Source organism: Chenopodium album, chromosome 23 (assembly GCF_948465745.1).
Source record: "Chenopodium album chromosome 23, dcCheAlbu1.1, whole genome shotgun sequence".
NCBI lineage: Eukaryota > Viridiplantae > Streptophyta > Magnoliopsida > Caryophyllales > Amaranthaceae > Chenopodium > Chenopodium album.
This window is the reverse complement of record NC_137856.1, coordinates 36,527,144-36,544,380: the sequence shown is the minus strand read 5'-3', so window position 1 is coordinate 36,544,380 and position 17,237 is coordinate 36,527,144. Positions and strand designations below refer to the sequence as shown.

Sequence of the window (17,237 nt, the reverse complement as noted above, 5' to 3'; positions counted from 1 at the left end):
TCAAATAAACAAAAAAAATCGAAAATGATAATGAAAGAGAAAGCAAATCAGATGCAAAAACAAATGATCAACAGATTAAAGCAAAAACGTAACAACTAACACACCAAACTTCAACATTATTACTCAACACAATAATCCATCATAAACTACTCATCATCTTCGTCATTGTCATCGTCGTCGTCCTCCTGATTTTCTTCCACCTTCTCTGCTGCCTCCTCCGCAATATGATCAGTAAAACGATCATAACCTTCAGATAAAGCAAGTCCACCCAAAACTCCTGCAGCTGCTCCTATAGCAATTCCTGTACCCATTCCTCCAAAACTGCTCTTCTTCTTCTCCTCTACCGGCTGCTGCCCGTACTGTCCTTGATCGTAACCGCCATATCCCACAGGTTGCCCGTACCCTTGCTGCTCGTAACCTGCAAGCGGCTGCCCGTACCCTGCAGAAGGATAGCCTGCAGCTGCAGGTTGTCCGTAAGCAGGGGACTGCCCGTACTGCGGGGCGCCATAGTCAACGTCCCTAGACGTTGTCATTGACGCCCCCTGGTGAGGAGGAGGGTAAGGGTTGTAGCTTTGGTAATACTCACGCACAATGATCTCAAGCTCAAGCTTTCCCTGAGGCCGGCCAGAGGAACGCTTGAGCTTGAGCTTGCGCGTGACACTACTACCAATGCCTACATCATCCACGACATCGCGTAGATCCAGCTTTGCAGTGCCGATGTGAGGCTTGGTGTCCTCATCGACATCTGCAAAGTGGACAACCTCGATGGTTAGAGTAGCATCGTCTATAGGACTAGTTAGAGGGACCTTAAGTGTTTGGTCCCATTTAGGGTTTGTATCACCCTCGTCGTCGGTCCGGGTCGTGATTTTACGATCCGGATCGAACCACATTATGGCGTACGGCTTTGTAGGGCCGTAACGCCAATTGACATTCTTGATATCCTTAGCGGATAATACTGTTACTTCAACCTCGTACCTTGAGGCCATTTGAATGAGCACTACACTTGTTAAAAATGGATAACCTAAGACTAACTTTATTAAGGAAGATTTTCTTTCTTGTTTGTTTTTGCACTTTGGACAAGTACAATGAAATACTACTATATATCCTAGTATCTTAAGGACTAAGGTATTTATAACATTTCTTTGGTTACCATTTTTCTCAATTTTTTCCCCAAAGTACCCTTTTGTCCGTGTTATTTTCGTGGGTCGTGGCTTCTTCGTGGGTGCACGATACTCTAAGCAGGTATAGGCAGTATAGCATATAGCATAGTAGTGATTTGAAGTACGGAGTAAATTCATTAATAAGGTCAGTCAATCTTTTCAATTCTCTGGAGCTAACAATATGATTATACAATCACGTTAAAGGTTACTATTATACTCCGTAATTATTAGAGATATTATCATATTACTCATGTAATCATGCTAATATGCTATTCTATAAGATATATCGATATTATAATAAAAGACTAATTTTGCGACGACAAAAAATTAAAAACAAAGGTTATTATCATATATTTTTAGGTTTAAATATTAAATTATACTCATGCTAAATGCATGGAATATATCCTTTGGGAAGAAAGACGATCTTAATTAATCGAAAATTTAGCAAGGTAGATAACTGCATATTGTTGAGAGTTTTTTGTATTGTGTGTAGATATTTATTTATTTTACTTTTTTTTTTTTTTTTTTTTTTTTTTTTTTTTTGGTGACAAAATGTGTGTAGAATTTGAGTGTTGCATGAATAATGATATTTTTATAAGTTGTGGCTAAAAGTTACTCTGTACATATCTAATTAACTCTTTGTATCTACAAATTATTTAGAACTATAATTTGATATGAAAATTGACATTTATTTAGAACTATATTTTGAGATGATTCAAACATGAATACATTTATATTTTTTCTCAATATAACATGTCAATTAAATCAGCTTCTATTTAAAATTAATTGACATTTAAGGGTGGTTTTTTTTCTTGGTAACTCAAGGTTTTAATATATCTTAAACTTTATACACTTACATGTTAGATGTTTTTTTTTTTTTTTTTTTTTTTTTTTTTTTTTTTTTTAAGTACCTATGCCGTGTCATTTACGTGTGCTTACATTCCTCTTTTCGTTTTTGATTCTAGAAGAAACGTTGAACGTTTTTAAACATTTCAATAATGAAAATAAAAGTACAAAACGTATTGTAGTACTTCGTATTACATAATTATATTGTACGGAATATATATTTAAAACAAAAATTCAAACACTAATGTCCCTTGGCTTCTCGATGCAATATATCTTGAAGATTAAGTAATTGACATACATAATTAAGTACGAGGAAACAAATAAATAAAAAGATGTGCCTTCCCACTCACTATTCACATGGTACTCTATTTTTATTTCTTCTGCTTTTCGACTTATCTTCACATGATACATACGAGTAGTTTTATTGTGGTTTCATAGATCAACTTGTTTCGGTTGAATTAGTTGTCATCACTCATCAATGTTGTAAACATAAAATGAAATAAAATAAAATACCATGCAATATCTAATTAGCTTAGGATTGGTTGCCTGCAAGTTAATTAAGGAATCAATTTTTCACTAGCAATGAGCTGAGCTTTTTGGAGATAATTTCTCTTATCGTATTCTTTCTCATTTGATGCAACGGTAAAATAAATTTAAGTTATTGGACATTTCATTTAAGTTATAATGTACCGAGTTTAAAAATAGAGATGATCTAAACTTATTTGCTATACATGTGTAAAAACTTAATGGTGTGTCCAATAACTCAAATAATTTCTCTATTTTGACCATTAATATACATGTGTGTAAACTTAATTATGTGGTAGTGTAAATTATTAAAATTTAATATCCTAATAATTTACGTTAAAATAAAACTAATAAAATCTAATATGACTATATATTATACAAAGTATCAAATTAAAGAGAATTTAACGCCAAAGTTAATGAATATTAACATCTAAAAATGAAAAATGGTGCAAACAACCAACTAAACAAAATGCTCCTCTTACTACCCGTATTATTTTTCTTTCTTTGTTTGTTCCATTTGAAAAATATGTTTTTTTTTTGAGAAAATTTGAAAAATATGTTTATAACACAATAAAATCAAAGTAGAAGAACAAAAAAAAAAAAAAAAAAAAAAAAGAGAGAGAGAGAGAAGTATTTATTTTGGTTAAACGTTACCATCAACAAAACTAAGAAAGCATATGTTACTCCCTAAATCCCTAATCCTTAAACTCCTTAATAATGTACTCGTATATTGATGGTTTTTTGCTTTGTTTCATTGTTTGGTACGAGTAATGTTCAATAATTTTGTATGTCGACATCAAAAGTTATCCTGTTAGGCTGTTATCCATAACATTTTCAAAGTCAAATTATAAACATTATAGATGCCACCTGGCATATGCTTCCAGTTACCCACTACAAGTTGGACCTACAAGATCACAACGGCTCAACATCCACACTTTTGCAAATTGCAATGTCGAGTTTCTGTTCTTGCTAATTCAGCGAATCACATAGCTAGACGTATCAAATTTTTAATTAATTCGAAATCGACCCTATAATATTAGTTTTTGAGCATGAAAGGATGAAACTTACATAATTGGGCCTAATCCAACCTAACATGGCTCAAAACTAACCCAACCGTTTGAGTGATCCTACATTATTATGAAGAAAAACATAGTAAAAATATAATCACTAAAGTATTCCTAACAACATTAATTGAGTAAGAGCGTTCATGAATAAAAGTTGAAATCCAATCAATTTAGTAAAACGAATTATTAACTCAAATTGGATTGAACTGTATTTTTTTGAAAAACGAATCTAAATAAATCGATCAAAATGAATTATTCTAGAAGTTTAAAAACTTTTTTCTTAAAAGATACCTCACTTTGACTTTTGCATATACTAGCATTGACTAAGTATTATTCCCGCTGTTAAGTAATAACCGCAATAATAAAATAGAGAAATGATTAAAAAAAATAGTATAAGTGCGTTAGTAGGAAAGAGAAGTATAAATTTTTTTTAACAAGTGAAGTTTTTAACGAGACGAAAACCAATAAAATAATAATGTGTCATCACCAAATTAGAATTGTTACAATTATTTAAAAGCAAAATATTGCGATTATTACAAATATATAAATCGAAACAAAAAAATATTAAAATTATACTCCGTGAGAGCATAAACATAAAGAATTAAAGATCCAAGAGCAGTTGACTAGTTACCATCACATACACAAATACGATCATTCCTGACCGCATTCACTGCGCCACGCACATTTCAGTGACACACCCAACGAAACACACACAGAGATGCATGCGCTTAACTCTCTAGCAATGGCGTGGTTCGCCAACACAACGAAGAACTATTCATTGGCCTCAGAAATTGATTTCGGGACGATTTCGTGGTTCGTCTATGCCGGTTTATGTGTAGTATTGGTTCTATTTGCTGGTCTTATGTCTGGTTTAACTCTTGGTTTGATGTCTTTAAATCTTGTTGATTTGGAAATTCTTGCTCGTAGTGGTACCCCCAATGAACAACAACAGGCAGGTTAGATAATTGTTATTGATTTAGTATTACAATCGAATTTTAATGATTTTGGACAATTTTTACATCTGGGTTTTGTGCGTGGATGTCAACTAGCTTAGTTGGTTAAAGTCACGGGGATAGATGGTGTGTGGGTATGATTTAATTAGATGGTGTGAAATGGGGGTTGGTGTACAATAATTTGCTCATGGTGTTATGTGATTTTACTTGCTGAAATGGGGAATTCGTTGTAGTTGGTACTAATGTTGTGTTTTTTTGTTCAGCTTGTATTCTTCCTGTTGTTAAAAAGCAGCACCAACTTTTAGTGACATTGCTTCTATGCAATGCGGCTGCCATGGAGGTACCTATATGATACTGGTTCTTTGTATACATAATTGAGCATCTTGATCACTACTTGTGTGTTATTGATTTGTATATTTTCTTGCCTGAATCTTGGGTTTGCTGTTGTTGTTGCTGATCATCATCAATATTCTTAATTATTGCACTTGAGGTGGTGGTTGTTGTTGTCGTCTTTGTCTAATGTAATTTGTTGCTTAACCTCAAGGTTATAAAAAAGTGTGAATAGGATTTCGAGGGGAATGGCAACAAAGTAGTTAATGAATACAATAGTTTGTATGGAAGAAATGTTGACATATACTACTTTGGTCTTCCCACAAGAAAATGATTTGTTTTAAGGATGGCTGAATGGCATGTATATAATGAAAGATCTTCAAAAAAAATTTTGTTCTAGTATTTTTTCATACCCCTTTGTTTGTACCTCCTCCCCATGATGTTTGGATGCTTGTTGCATACTTGCATAGTGGGCTAGTAAAAAAAAGGATGTCGTGCTAGGGGATCGTGTCATCAAGTTAGGGGCGGAGGGAAGATGTGTTGCTTGGATGTTTTTCATTCACTCTGCTATGTTGATCTCATTGGCATATTGCTGTACCATTATGCTATACTGTCTATACACTTTCTAGTAACTAAGAGATTTACCTGGCTTCAAAGTATTCCGAACTGATTATGTTATCATCTTTCCCCTAAATGACTCTTTTGTTCTGATTTTTACCTGCAGACACTTCCTTTATACCTGGACAAGCTTTTTAATCAGTATGTAGCTATCATTTTATCTGTAACATTGGTCCTATCTTTTGGTGAGGTATATAGCTTTTGACTCTGTTATCCCTCTGTTGTTTCTATTTTCATTCATCAATACCTTCTCAGTTCTGACACTAAAGAAAAGTTTGACTTCTCTGAAATTTTAGGTTATACCCCAAGCTATATGCACAAGATATGGCCTTGCTGTTGGTGCAAATTTTATATGGATTGTACGCATATTGATGATTGTAACCTATCCAATTTCTTACCCAATTGGAAAGGTAATTTTCTTGTCCAAAATGAAAGCATAAAATAAGGTTAATGTATCTGATACAACGAGAAATGCATCAGACATCTGCTTCTAGGCTGGGCTGTATGAGTCGGGGAAGGGAAACAACTCATCTTAAAACTTTGAACCAGCCATGTTTGGATCAAAGAGTTGATTTTTTGATGATCTATTCTAACTTTCTCTAGGCTGTAGGATGAGACATCAAATTGGGTTTTTAGCTTTGGGCATGGAACTTGAGCTCCCTCAGGAACATGCACATATATGTTTCTATGTTCCTATAGTATGTTGATGAGCAAAAAGAAGAGTATTCATGATCATAATTGGCTGGATGGTTATTTTGTCAAGTTGAGCGAAAGCTAATTATCATGTGCACTTAAGCTTCTGGATATGACATCAGCCTGCAGTCAAATATGTAAATAATCATTGGTGTGGGGCTAGGAATTGAGGTTCTACTCTACTTGTTAGACAGCATTATACCACATCTGGCCATACCTGAATTGGAAAATTTCATCATACTGTAAATTTAATTTACTATGAACTCTTTGTGCTGCGTTTTTTAATAAAAATATTCTGCAATTGAAGGTATTGGACTGCTTACTAGGACATAATGAAGCACTCTTCAGGAGAGCTCAATTGAAAGCACTTGTCTCCATTCATGGTGAAGCGGTAACTGACTTTCTATGGAAATGCTTTTCTATATAAGAAAATGCAATAACTTCAATTCCTGGATTACCTGTTTTGTTCTTAATGCTGATATTTTTAGTGTTCTTTAGGAATTCTGAAACTGTCATTGTGGATGCTTATGCATTATCTAACTAGAAATTTTATTCTTGTAGGCTGGAAAGGGAGGTGAGCTTACTCATGATGAGACAACAATTATTAATGGTGCATTAGATTTGACAGAGAAGGTAGCTGCTGATATAAACTTTTAATATTTATGCTCTGTCAACTGGTTTAAGCTATGATCCATAAAAGTGCCGAATAGCTTAGAAAAAAGCTGCTCTCTTCTGAATACTAAAATATCCAAACTGCCTGGATACAGGATGGAATGCCAAATTTGTGGCCATGCTATTGAATTTAACATCTTGTTTTGAGCGTAAAAGAAATTAAGCATTCGACAAGAGCCTCATTTTCTTGATTTCTGATTCTACTTGTGTTTCCGGTGGAGATATCCAGTGTTTGCTAGAGCTACTTAATCTGCTCTCCAGTATAATGCCATATTGACACCAAACAAGGCAAACGTTGATAATTTTTCAAGGCTTGCAATTTTGAGCAATCTTTCTTGTCGTCTAATCTATTTACACTTAATATGCTATGAAGATATATAGTTTTCTGCAAGCCTGATATATGCCTGGTTACATAAAATATCATCTTAATCTGGTCCCCACTTTATTTTCATGCTGAACAGACTGCTGAGGAGGCAATGACACCGATTGAGTCAACTTTCGCTTTGGATGCCAACTCAAAATTAGATTGGTAATGATGTTTTCTCCTTCCTCATATATATTACCCACCCCTGAAAAGAGTAGGCAAGTTCAATTCATTACTGGTGTTGTTAAGCATGTTTAAGTCATGGGGTCATGGAAGAAATTGAACTGTTGAGTACTGATGTTCTGTTTTTATTGCTTCATGTCTGATTCTGTAATGCTTTTTTTTTTTTTAAAAAAAAAATTCCCAATTGCATAGGTGATGAGTGCATGACCTGAGAAGTGCCTATTATTGGTTGGCCCAGTGATACGAGGAACGTGGGACGTTAGGGCGAATCCCGTCCTGAGTCGTTCGTTCCGAATCGCGGAACGATCGCGTCCCAAATCGCAGCGGTTCGCGTCTCAGATCGGTGGTCATGGCGTTTCCTTTTTCTTCTTCAAGTGTTGCAAAATTAAGGCACTTGTCACAGGTTTTTCATCAAAATAAGTTAGGGCTTTTATTTGAATGATGAAATCGAGTGTTCTGCTGTGCTTGATTTTGATTTTTGTTATATTTTTCAAATTTTCAGATTCAAGGAAGGTATGAAAAGGAATTGGTCGGGGAGTTCAAAGGTTGAAGACGGTTTACAGTACAAAACGCACAACTGTTGCAGTACTCTTTATTGGAGTGGGGGCCATCATCTATTTTTTATTAATTTATTTTTCATTTATATATATTTTTTTAAAAGGTGTGTGGTGTGGTTGGCTGGTTGCACATGGGAAACTAGCAAAGATTGAAATTTTCAACCAATATTGAATTTTTTTTAGTATCAGTGCACTGGTTTTACAAGTTACTAGAATAAAGTACTTCGTATTAAAGTATTACTTGTATTTTGATTACAAGAAATTAAATTTTAAATGTGTTGGTGCAGCCCTCCTAAGTGTATTACTTGCATAATTTATACGAGGGTCTATAACAAAGGATGATTCTCGTCAAAAATAATAATAACAAAGGATGATTAAAATACTTCTCATCAAAATAAAAATTTTAAAAAATAACTAAAATTTTAAAATACTAACCTATAACTAAATAATAATTATACTATGAATGATCGATAAAAAGGATATATATGATCGTACTATGCGTGATTAAAATGAACTAATTAATCATACTATGAATGATCGATCGAAAAAGGATATGATCATATATACTATCAACATTTGATCAAAAAGATAAATGACTACACATGGAATGACACCTATATAATAGTATCAAACTATGAATGATCGATAAAAAAGAATTGATTGTACTATGACTAATCGATAAAAAGGATATGATCGTACTATGCGTGGTTGATAAAAATGAACTAATTATACTATGATTGATCGATCGAAAAAGGATATGATCATATATAATATCGACATTTGATCAAAAAGATATATGACTATACATAGAATGACACCTACATAATAGTATCATATACTATGAATGATCGTTAAAAATAAAAGAATTGATCGTAGTTCGTACTATGACTAATCGATAAAAAGTATATGATCGTAGAAAGTATAGTGTTATACAATGAATGATCGATAAAAAGGAATTCATCGTATTACGAAACATCGATAAAAGGTATATTATCGTATATAGTATGAGTGGTCGATCAAAAAGGATATATGAACATGCATAGTATGTCACATACATATTAGGGTTATATTGATATATATACTATGAGTGTTTGGTAAAAAGAAATTGATCATACTACGACAGATCGATAAAAGGTATATAATCGTATATACTATGAGTGGTCGATCAAAAAGGATATATGAACATACATTTTAGGGTTATATTGATATATATACTATGAATGATCGGTAAAAACAAATTGATCATACTACGACAGATCGATAAAAGGTATATGATCGTATATACTATGAGTGGTCGATCAAAAAGGATATATGAACATACATTTTAGGGTTATATTGATATATATACTATGAATGATCGGTAAAAACAAATTGATCATACTACGACAGATCGATAAAAGGTATATGATCGTATATACTATGAGTGGTCGATCAAAAAGGATATATGAACATACATAGTATGTCACATACATTTTAGGGTTATATTGATATATATACTATGAATGATCGGTAAAAACAAATTGATCATACTACGACAAATCGATAAAAGGTATATGATCGTATATACTATGAGTGGTCGATCAAAAAGTATATATGAACATACATATTAGGGTTATATTGATATATATACTATGAATGATCGGTAAAAAGAATTGATCATTACTACGACAGATCGATAAAAGGCATATGATCGTATATACTATGAGTGGTCGATCAAAAAAGATATATGAACATACATATTAGGGTTATATTGATATATATACTATGAATGATCGGTAAAAAGGAATTGATCATACTACGACAGATCGATAAAAGGCATATGATCGTATATACTATGAGTGGTCGATCAAAAAGGATATATGAACATACATAGTATGTCACATACATTTTAGGGTTATATTGTTATATATACTATGAATGATCGGTAAAATGGAATTGATCATACTACGATTGATCGATAAAAAGTATGTAATCGTATAAAAAGGAATTGATCGATAAAAAGGAATTGATCGATATGGAGTACTATGAATGATCGATAAAAAGGAATTGATCATACTACGATTGATCGATAAAAAGTATGTATAATCGTATAAAAAGGAATTGATCGTCTAAAAAGGAATTGATCGATAAAAAGGAATTGATCGATACGGAGTACTATAAATGATCGATAAAAAGGAATTGATCATACTACGATTGATCTATAAAAAGTATACGTGGTTATATATACGGAGTATTGTATTATACGGAGTATTATTTTATAATATCAGTTTATAATATTAGTGGGAAAAAGGATCAAAAGGAAATAAAGGAGGTAATGAAGAGACGTATTCATTATTTCAATTTTCAATTTTCAATTTACAGAAAGCTTGAAGCTCAAACGACATGCCCATTCAACTACTCTACAAGTCTATCATCTATATATTCAATGTCTATTACTCTGTTTCAGTATACAAAACTACAAAACACATCTCCATTAATCAAAACAAATTCAAGCACCCAAAAATGCCTTTTGGCAAAAACAAATCCAAGCAAAGAAAGCCCACTGAAACTTCACAAAGAAACCAAACACAAAATCAACCTTCAACAGAAGAGTTCGATGATTTGGAAAATGAAAATCAACCTACAGAAGCTGAACCAAATCATGGAGTGCCCACTACTGACAATAAGCAAAAACCTCTATTAGATGAAATTATTCCAATAGTGGGAGGAGAGAAAGGGAAAAATGCAGGAGGAACGAAGAAATGGTCTTGCAAGCATTGCAAAAAATCATACAGCAGCTCATACACAAGAATACATCAACATTTTTTTGGTAGTGTTGGGAAAAAAGCAGAGATTGCTCGATGTACTGTGGTGATGGCGAATAGAGAATTGCTTCAAAGCATACGAAAGAAAGTTGAGGAGGCTGAGCAAGCAGGTATTTCCCCATCAGTATCCAAATCGAGTATAAAAAATAAACTTCCAGGAACTAGTAACACTCCTATAGCAGATGCATTTGGTATTGTTGAGCGTAATGATGTCGACAAATCGATTGTTCGTTTTCTTTGTGCTAATGGGATTCCATTCAATGTATTAAGAAGTCCAGAATTTTCTACTATGGTAAAGGCCTTGATCCATGCTCCAAAGGACTACAAGCCTCCATCGGCTGACAGAGCAAGGACATCCTTACTAGACGAAGTTAAGCGAGATGTCGAGAAAGAATTGGCCCCAATTAAAGACACTTGGACCACACAAGGAACTTCAATCGTTTCCGATGGATGGACGAATGTGAAGCGTGAACCACTAATCAACGTGGTTGCATCCAATAGCCGCGGTTCTATGTTTCTATATGCGGATGACTTCACAGGGGTGGAGAAAACGGGGAAGGCTATAGCAGATTACTTACTTGATGCAATAGAAGAAGTCGGGCCGTCAAATGTTCTGCAAGTAGTAACTGACAATGCTGCAAACTGCAAGGCTGCTGGAAGAGAAATAGAAAAGGTACACAAGCACATTTTTTGGTCCCCTTGTGTCGTGCATACACTTAATCTAATCTGTAAGGATATTGCTACTGCTTTTCCATGGGTTAGTAACACGTACATTAAAGGGAAAAACATTGTGAAGTATTTTTTGAATCATACTCATGCTCATGCTATCTTTAAATCACAATCTGGACTTGGGTTATTGAAAGTAGCAAAAACAAGGTTCGCATCTCATTATTTGTTGTTGAAAAGAATATCCCAATGTAGGGAATCATTAGCTGCTACAGTAGCTATGAGGGCTTGGAAAGATTGGGTCAATTCAGGGGATGAGAAAACAAGAGAAATGGGAAAAGAAATTGCTGCCACTGTAGGGGACGAAGACTTTTGGGATGAGGTTGAAAATATTCTGGCTATCACTAAGCCAATTTACTTGATGATTAAATTTGCTGATGGTGAAGGACAAAAAATGGGAGAGGTGTATGAAAAAATGGATTGTATGATTGGAGATGTTGGAGACGTAATGAAAGATAATAAACATAGAGATGATATGAACAAAATGAATGAAATCTTGGTATCACGTTGGGAAAAAATGAACATTCCCATGCATTGTTTAGGATTTGCATTAAACCCTTTTTTTTATGACTCAAACTATTTGCAAACTCCGGCTCCGGGAGGGGAGGCTAGGCGAGCACCGAATTTTGATAAGGAAGTTGTTGATGGAGTTTTAACAGCATTTGATAAAATAGGGGAAACTGAAGAAGAAAAAAGAATGTTACGCCAACAACTAGCTAAGTTCCAAGCCAAAGAAGGTATATTTGGGTCACTTGCTGCAAAAATAGATGCGGTAACAATGTCTCCTGTTTCTTGGTGGTCCACTTATGGAGCGGAGACTCCTGAATTAGCTGAGATTGCAATCAAAGTTCTGTCACAGCCCATTAGTAGCTCGTCTGCGGAGAGGGTGTGGAGCACTTATGCGTTCATTCACAATACAAAGAGAAATCGGTTGAATTCCGTTCGAGCTGACAAGTTGGTTTTTATTCATTGTAATGTTAGATTAATTTCCCGTTTCACAAGCAGCTATAAAGAAGGCCCTTATAGAAAATGGGATATTAATCCAGAGGATTCATTCATAGAGAGTTCACCACTTGCACTTGAGGATATGAGATGGAGAGATGATTTACAGGAAGCTAATGCCACACCTATGACATTTGCATGTAAGAGGCAAAGATATGGAGATTGAAACCTAAAAATATTTTGATGATGTAAGTTAGAGTTGAGACTTGAGAGTTAAGCATGTGTTAAGCATTTTTAGCTTTGTTTTTTCAGTTTTTATGTAATCAGATTTTGAGATCGAAATGCATTAATGGTTATTAATATTTTAATTTTATTTAAATACAATTTATCTTTGTTTTTTCATTTTTTTATTTTAAAAATATATATTAAACTAAACACCAAACGTTCCCGATTCACTCAAGGTAGCGTTTCCCGTTTCCGTTTCCGTCCCACGTTTCGTATCGAATTTCGTTCCTTGTATCCTTGGGTTGGCCATAAATTGAAAGTACGAATGTTTACATACTGCTAGTAGATGGAGCATTGGTTTGATGCTGTCTAAACATGTTTGAATATTTTGAATGGAGTTTTGGAATGCCTTAGTAGCCAAGTTATTCCAAGTTATAAATTGTATTCACCTCGCCTCCTGTTATCCGCACCTTAGGGAAAAGGCAACATTTATTTTTTTTTTCTTTTATGATGTATCTCACATCTTTTACTCAACTAAAGCATCTTCAGCTACGTATCCAACAAAGGAACACAAATTATAGTGGATAATAGTAATGTTGGAAATTTGGAATGTGTAACCAGGGAACCTTTATTCTATCTATCTTTCTTTCTTTCTTTTTTTTTTTTTTTTTTTTTGGGGGGGGGGGAGCTTGTGGCAGTTCCGTCCTTTGTTTCTCAGTTTGAAGTGGGAATGTGGGATCTTCCCTGTATCTCCTCTTTATTGAATTTATTGGGAGATGAATATTCTGCAGTCTGCTAGTTGCCCCCTCTTTAAGAAAAATTGTAGAGATTCTGCTTTGCTTGTTTGTTGATTTGGCCACAATTTCATTTTGTAGGGAAACAATGGGAAAAATACAAGCTCGTGGGCATAGTCGTGTACCTGTTTATTCTGGAAATCCAAAAAACTTCATAGGAATGCTTTTGGTGGGTGTCAAAAAGCCCTAGTTTTGAGCTTCTGAATCCCCTTTATCCCAGAACGAACTTCTCATATACTGTGGGCAGACATTTAGAATGTTGTTGAATATTTAAAAATGAGGATTACCGGATTAGTGTAAAAAGGAAATGTGACCTTTTGGGGGACAATCATTTGGAAAATGTGAAGGTCATTATATGATGGGGGGCATCTTAAAATGGAAAGTATTTTGTATGCTAAGCGTATCAAGTCCCCGAAGTTGTTTTTATTTTTTATGTAATGCTTCTTATGCTCTATAACTGGTCTTTAAAAGGAATTTGATTAAACTCTTCTTCAATCCTCAGACTAAAAGTCTTCTAACAGTACGACCCGAAACAGATACTCCTGTAAGTGCAGTTTCCATACGAAATATTCCAAGGTATGCTCTAGAATCTATATATATTGCACTCCTAGTCCATGAATTATTAATGTAGTAATATTCCTTCATGTTTTCCAGGGTTCCAGCAGACATGCCTTTGTATGATATATTGAATGAATTTCAGAAAGGTCAAAGTCATATGGCAGCTGTGGTGAAGGGAAGGGCAAAGAGTGTTCATAATTTGCGTATCATTGATGAAAAACCTAAGCGGTCAAATATCAATAATGACAAGTGCGATTTAGCTACTCCTTTATTGTCCAAGCAAAGTGACAACTCTGAGAGTATTGTGGACATTGAAATAATCCCTAAAACAAGAAACAAGAACGAGCATAATTCACAACAGGATTATGCATTACCTAACTCTTCTCGAAATTCAGTAGAAATTTCAAGGGAGGGAGAAGTTATTGGCATAATTACTCTTGAAGATGTTTTTGAAGAAATTTTGCAGGTAGGTATTTACGAAATATTATATAACTTTATATTGTTCTTTTGGATTAATTTTTAATATTTTATATTAATGTTAAAGAGGACCCTAACTAAACCTCAACAATTACGGTTTCTTAGTCTGGTCTTTGCGAGCCAAGCACTTAAAAGTGAGGGGCAAAGCTAAAAGCACTTGCAGGTTGCAGCTGGGTGGGGGGGTGGGGGGGTGGGGGGAAGGATTCAATCTCGTGGCCTCTAGGTTGCAAGGTGAATCCCCAACCAACTGCACTAAGCCTTGCTTGGTAATGAGGAAGTTAGGCTACATGAAAGTATATCAGAAACAGGAAGTGCACCAATTCATACTTTTTGGAAGCATTTTGTCGAAGGGGCGGGGCTCCTTGAAGGAAGACCAGCCATACCTAGGTGCCAAGGATGTACTGTTAGGCCAAGCTACATGAAGCAAACATGTTTGCTCTTATGTGGCAATCAATCTTGGTGTGGATCCTGTACCCCCCCCCCCCCCCCCCCCCCCGGGGTTCTCAATACCTATTGTGTAGCAATTATGAAGCCAATTTTGGAGTAATAGAAATTATAGAAGCTGCAGCGAAGCCCCCTAGAGCTAATAGCCAGCTGATTAATTTCGTCCCTAGGTGTACATATGGTGTAACCATTTGAGATGTGGAGGCAAATGCATACTGAGATTTAGCTAAAGTAACCCAGACCTCTGTCTTTTTCTTAGATAAACAGACTTTAGTTCATGCCATAGAGTGTGTTAACTATAACGTTTAACATACTCCATTTTGCCCTTGAATTTCTGCTTTATGCGAAGATTGTTCTTTGATCTTATCCCTTATATTGTTTTATTTTTTCATTTCTTAAAATTCCCTCTTTCTACACTGAAGCTATCATATTTACTCTCTTCATGTGGTCTTTGGAAATACAGGAGGAGATTGTAGATGAAACAGATGAATATGTTGATGTTCATAAGAGGTATCAGCCATTGTTTCATTGACAATACCAAGCTCAGTTGCAGGTGACTGATTTGGCTGTAAAGACTGGCACTGACAATTTTACTCACTTCATGCAGAATACGTGTTGCTGCAGTTACAGCTGCTTCTTTGGTTGCACGTGCTCCATCTCTTCGGAGGTTAACTAGCCAAAAGAATGTTGTAAGTATATTGTTTCCCTTCGTCTCAATTTTTTCTTATAAGCTTAGCTTTGCGTTTATTTGTGAATCATCTCTGTAACTTCAACTGTATTTTTTAATGTTTTTGATCTGATTTAAAGAAAAGGTTTTGATGTTGTGTTTCCTGTCAAGGATATGCGATTTTAGAACCTCTAGGATTCCTATCTCAAAGTTGATCAAAACCATGTAAACATCCAAAAAAAATTGTCCCTTCCTGATAGATATGTTATAAGTGTTGGGGTGCACTACCTAAAATTTTCCCAATTTGGGTAACATGTACCTCAAGTCATAGGCCAAGGGTCCAGCAGAACCTTCATCATCAGTCTCATGAACCGATGGAAAGTGTATCCTATCCTGGTTGGTGTAAATGGAGGGTGAGGTGTGCAACATCAAGCTCTCTTTCGATATGTGGATATTGAGACAGGTTTTCGTAGCAACTGCTTGAATAGATTCACTCCTCAGTCCTCACCATTAAGTATAATGTGATACTATTGGAGGTTTGGAACTATAGTAATTAATACGAAGTATAAGATTGGATGTAGACAAATTAAATCAGAACAAAATAGAAAGTACTAGCACACAAAACTAAAAGAGGAAAAGCTCTTGTCAAAGATATTACGGATCATACATGAATTTATTTATCTTTGCACTTTTTACATTGATTATGAAGTACTACGACACTTTTATAAAGGGTTCTTTGACAAATGAGTCCTTGAAATGTAAAACCTCTAACAAGGTGTTTGTTCAGGTGGAGGGATAAGAGATGTAAGTAGGGATTAGTAATCCCAATGGCGACTTTTCCCTTGTTTGTTTAGGCTTTAGGGGTCATGTGGTTATGTATTTATGTTTGGGGATTGGGATAGGAATCAAAACTCCTTCAATCCCAGCAATTTAATACCGAGGGAGCAAGTATTAGGGTGGAATTTTCTTGCTACTCTACCCTGCTCTCCTGGGTAATAGAGCTCTCAATGAAATGGGGCCGCTAGTATGTTTTGTCTACATATACTGTTTGCTGCAATAGGAAGACTAATCAATATGCATCAGTGGTATTTGACCTATGCATGCAGACGCTAGGAGTTGTAAAATTGTAAATTTAGCATAGAAGTTTAATTTCCTTGTGTGGTGTTGCTCAGGGTCCGGGAAGCCACAACAGGCTTGGAAAAGGTGCAAAGAAGCCCGGTGATGAGATTCATGCTTCAACAAAGTGATTACTGATAATACCCCTGCGCCCCTCTCAATCGAGTCAGTTTGTGAGAAGAGGCGAAATACTGTACTTTGGATCTTTCATTTATGATTCTTATACTTGTTAATAAGATATTGAACTATGCTATGCATACGCATCTTGAGGAGAAATGATGTTGTTCACCTTTGGTTTGGTATCAAGTTATGTACATGATATGTACAATGTACACTCATGTCAGAAACTCAGAATGTCAATTATTCACCCAAAACTATATACAAGTAAATTTTTTTCCCATCATAAGTACTACAGTGTTTCAAAAGGGACTTTTAGTTTGCAAAATGCAAGCCAAAAGATATTTAGCCTGCAAACAGGGTTAACAGGGGGATATGTTTAGTATGTTTGATAACTCTAAT

The 17,237-nt window shown here is 34.9% G+C and overlaps 2 protein-coding genes and 1 long non-coding RNA gene across 3 annotated transcripts; 2 read left to right on the top strand and 1 right to left on the bottom strand.

The window, feature by feature from the left end:
* On the bottom strand, positions 1-986 carry LOC145609706 (uncharacterized). The gene has a single exon (XM_081665166.1). The coding sequence runs from the start codon at positions 984-986 to the stop codon at positions 147-149; it is 840 nt and encodes a 279-aa protein (XP_081521292.1). The 3' UTR covers positions 1-146.
* A 3,194-nt stretch (positions 987-4,180) lies between these two features.
* On the top strand, positions 4,181-17,118 carry LOC145609007 (DUF21 domain-containing protein At4g14240-like). The gene is made up of 13 exons (XM_081664585.1): positions 4,181-4,551; positions 4,812-4,888; positions 5,603-5,686; positions 5,793-5,906; positions 6,497-6,580; positions 6,751-6,822; positions 7,323-7,390; positions 13,538-13,625; positions 13,959-14,032; positions 14,111-14,480; positions 15,399-15,445; positions 15,543-15,624; positions 16,775-17,118. The coding sequence occupies exons 1-13, from the start codon at positions 4,314-4,316 to the stop codon at positions 16,847-16,849; spliced, it is 1,473 nt and encodes a 490-aa protein (XP_081520711.1). The 5' UTR covers positions 4,181-4,313; the 3' UTR covers positions 16,850-17,118.
* LOC145609008 (uncharacterized) lies at positions 7,419-8,254 on the top strand. The gene is made up of 2 exons (XR_014105970.1): positions 7,419-7,811; positions 7,911-8,254. It is a non-coding gene; the product is annotated as an uncharacterized LOC145609008 (long non-coding RNA).
* Positions 17,119-17,237: the final 119 nt, after the last annotated feature.

Bases quoted from the DNA above. Each gene is read 5' to 3' on its own strand.
- LOC145609706 (XM_081665166.1), bottom strand. From the start codon at position 986: ATGGCCTCAAGGTACGAGGTTGAAGTAACAGTATTATCCGCTAAGGAT.
- LOC145609007 (XM_081664585.1), top strand. From the start codon at position 4,314: ATGCATGCGCTTAACTCTCTAGCAATGGCGTGGTTCGCCAACACAACG. The intron at 4,889-5,602 runs GTACCTATATGA...TTTTACCTGCAG, and splicing joins GCAATGCGGCTGCCATGGAG to ACACTTCCTTTATACCTGGA. The intron at 13,626-13,958 runs GTGGGTGTCAAA...TTCAATCCTCAG, and splicing joins ACTTCATAGGAATGCTTTTG to ACTAAAAGTCTTCTAACAGT.